General features: G+C 54.2%; 1 protein-coding gene across 1 annotated transcript; it reads left to right on the top strand.

Moving 5' to 3' along the window:
- Positions 1 to 1,453: 1,453 nt before the first annotated feature.
- On the top strand, positions 1,454 to 2,692 carry POX_a00911 (uncharacterized protein; the record flags this gene model as incomplete). Its single annotated transcript, XM_050109845.1, has 1 exon — positions 1,454 to 2,692. The coding sequence occupies one exon, from the start codon at positions 1,454 to 1,456 to the stop codon at positions 2,690 to 2,692; it is 1,239 nt and encodes a 412-aa protein (XP_049973613.1).
- Positions 2,693 to 3,413: the final 721 nt, after the last annotated feature.

Genomic DNA, 3,413 nt, shown 5'->3' with positions numbered 1-3,413 from the left:
ACAGGTCACTGCCCAAATGTATCGTTGTATCCACGGAACGAATCCCATGTCCCCTGGTGGTACAATACGCATTCTTCTTCCGGGACAGGGTTTTCTCTCTTTTTTTTTTGGGTCAACAGGTACCACGCGCATTGTAGGCTATGGACACAATGCAATCGTTCGCTGGGATCCGAGAGTTGGGTGAATGAACGTTTTGCGGGAAGATAGAACTGCAAGGGCATGTCGCCTGGCTTGATGGACCGCAGCTAGGGATGAAAGTCCACCCCGGCAAACAGTGAGGGTCTCATGAGGGGGATGTAGAGGAGAGAGGGGGGTTATGTTTGTTTTGATTCTAAGATGAGATTGCGTGATGAATCGTGTGAGGCTCAAGGGCTACTGTAGTGCAGTCATACTCTGATTGAACTATGGTCCATTGCAGAGGTGTCACGTTGACTACTGGACTAGTCAACATGACACCTGACCACGATAAGGCTGGAGCAAGAATGCTGCAAAGAATCGATACGCGGCCGTTCTTGGATGCACGCAGCCTCGATTAATACCACGATCGACGACTTGGGGTTAAATGCTTACAATTTCAGTGCGACGGTGGGTGTGAAAGCGGATTACATCCCACTCACCAGAGTTTTATCTTTACCATACATTACCCCCCGGGGATTCCCCTGAGTCCCGGTCCTGAGGTCGTCTAATGGTGGGAAACATTCTTGTGCCTGGACGGACCAAAACACACTGCATACCAGTGGAGATACTGTATCACTCATTACCCGTCATGCGTCTGCCAAGTCGGACTGCCCAAAATGGCTCCACACCCGTTCTCCTCTCGTCTTCGCTGGTCTGCTCGACTCTCGTTGCGACGCTCTCTCCATCCTCTCCCATGGCTCCCGACTAGATTCGGCGACTGGAGAGCAACCCTGTTCCGGTCCCTGTGAATCTTCTCGCCTCTCGCTCAACACTTTATACTCGTCTGTGCGATATCATCTTCCTCCACAATTCCTCCTCCCCATAGACCTCTCTCTCTCATCCGACGGTGCAGCCTACCGGAACCCCCCCTGAGGCTCACAACTCACCCTCTTCCATACTCAACGGCCAGTCTTCAAGAACTCTCGACCCTCCGGACGCGTCCAGGCTTGCGTCACCGTTCGTTCGTTTTGGATCTTGTGTAATTGAACTACTCTTCACCTCTCCATTTTCTGGCATCGGCCTTTCATTTGCATGTGTTGCTGTGCCGAAGCCAGACTGCCCTCGTCTGTTTAGCGCTTGCTGGTGTAACATAGCCACACATCTCGCTGCTCTCCGTGCCATCTTTCGGTCGTGGTCTTTTTTTTCCCTCTCTTTTTCATCTTCCTTTTTTGCCCGGCTGGAGTGACCATCGTCGATCCTCTGACCATTTTCAAATCCGTCTACGGTGGAACCCCCATTTCTCGTCACCGTGGCCAATTCCACGATACCCATCATCATGTCGTCTCCCGGTGGCTCCATCAAGGCCGAGACGACCTCGTCCGCTGCGCCGGTACCAAATGAATCACCCACGACCACCGCGGCCCCCGCGCCCGTGACCACAACGGCTCCCGCCCAACCCGCAACCACCTCGCCCGTCACCAGCATTCCTCCGGTCCCATCAACAACGAGCACCTCGTCCTCTACAACCTCCACCACTTCGTCCACGTCCACTTCCAGCACGTCGACCACAACGTCAGCGCCGCCGCCGCCACCGACGACCTCTACATCATCCTCCTCTTCCACATCAACCACTCTGCAAACGGTCCCAAGTGATCCGAGCACCACCTCTCCGCCGCTTTCAACCTCGACCTCGACCGATGCGAACAACTCGCAGACCATCGTGGTCATCACGAGGACGCAGACCGACTCTCTCACCTCCAGCACAGGGACCTCGGCAAGTTCGGCTGCCGCGAGCGCAACGGACTCGGGCGCAGCCCTGGCAGCATCGAATGCCAGTAGTGGCAAAGGTTTATCATCGGGGGGTACGATCGCCGTTGCCGTCGTTGTCCCCGTTGTCTCGGTGGCTTTGATTGTCCTTGCTGCGTTATGGTTCTGGCGCAAGCGCAAGGCGAAAAAGGCGGCTGAAGAAGAGCGCCGGAAAGAAGTCGAGGAGTACGGTTTCAACCCGAACAATGACCCCAGTCTCCCGGGGGTCATGGCCGCCGGCTCCGTCGCTCCCAAGGATGATGCCACCTCTGGGTACCGCGGCTGGGGTACGACCTCCGCCGGCCGCAAGGCCTCCACCAATCTGTCCAGCGGCGTGGGTGGCTTGGCCATGTCCGAAACTGGCGGCGGTTATCAGCACGTCACAACCCCGAGCGAAGGCACCATGCAGTATTCCGACGGGACTCGCCCAGAATCGGGGGAGATTGAACCAATTGGCGTGCTCGGTGCGGCGCCCGTCGCGGCCAACAACCGTGGCGGGGATATTCATCGTGGTCCCTCTAACGCTTCATCGGCATACTCGGCTGCCAACCGCTCCGATGCCTCGGAGGAGAGCCATATGTCAGCAGGACACCCCTCGAGTGGCTACTACGGGGAGAATCCCTACTATGGCGATGTGGCGACCCACGGGGCCTACGGCGCTGAGGATTACCAACCCGTCATTCGTGACGTCCAGGCACGCCGTAACACGCGTATCGAGAACCCCGGAGTGTACCCTCGCGGAAATGCCGGTATCGCTCAAAATTTCTAAACCCGGCACTACGCGACTGCATATCCATCAATTTCTCCAGAATGACCTCTTTGTTCTTTCTTTCTGTTCATTTCTCTTCTCTTCTCTTCGGGCCATGAGCGTAGGTATTCGACGCTCGCCATGGCTGTATACTCCACGTTGTGACTCCAATTGCCTACTGCACAAAAAAGCTTGGCATTGATTTTTCTTTTTTTTTTTTTTTCTCTCCCTCTCTTTTCCTTACCGCTGACCTTGTGCGCGCGTTGTTGTACCTTGTCCCTTTTTGTTCATTGCACATTTTCCTCCAACATACCCTCTCTTTGTTCTGTCTTTCTTTTCTCACGAATTGCTGCCAATGTCACTCTCTTGTCGAAATGAGGGGGAAATGGCTCTCACGCCTTTTCTCCATACCCCCTGGTCTTTTCTCGGCACCGCGCCGGTTTTCATTCCTCGTCGCTCTTTCCCCCTTGGTCCCTTTGGGGTGGAATAACCTATTGTTACTTTCTTCGATTCGACCTGTCACTTATCTTTTGGTTTAATCCCCCGGTTTTGCTTCCTCTTCAAAAGAAAGAAGGGAACACCGCCTGGTGTATGACGGGAACCTGTTTTCACCGGTACTGTCATAATTTTTTCACATTTCGAACAATCTTGGTGCCTTCGAATATAGTAAAGCAGATGAAGATGCCTGATAATTCTTTGAGTCCTTGGCATACGATCGGTATCTCTGGGTCTTTTTTTCTTT

This window comes from Penicillium oxalicum, chromosome I, assembly GCF_001723175.1.
Source record: "Penicillium oxalicum strain HP7-1 chromosome I, whole genome shotgun sequence".
Lineage (NCBI taxonomy): Eukaryota > Fungi > Ascomycota > Eurotiomycetes > Eurotiales > Aspergillaceae > Penicillium > Penicillium oxalicum.
This window is presented reverse-complemented; position numbering and strand designations above follow the sequence as displayed.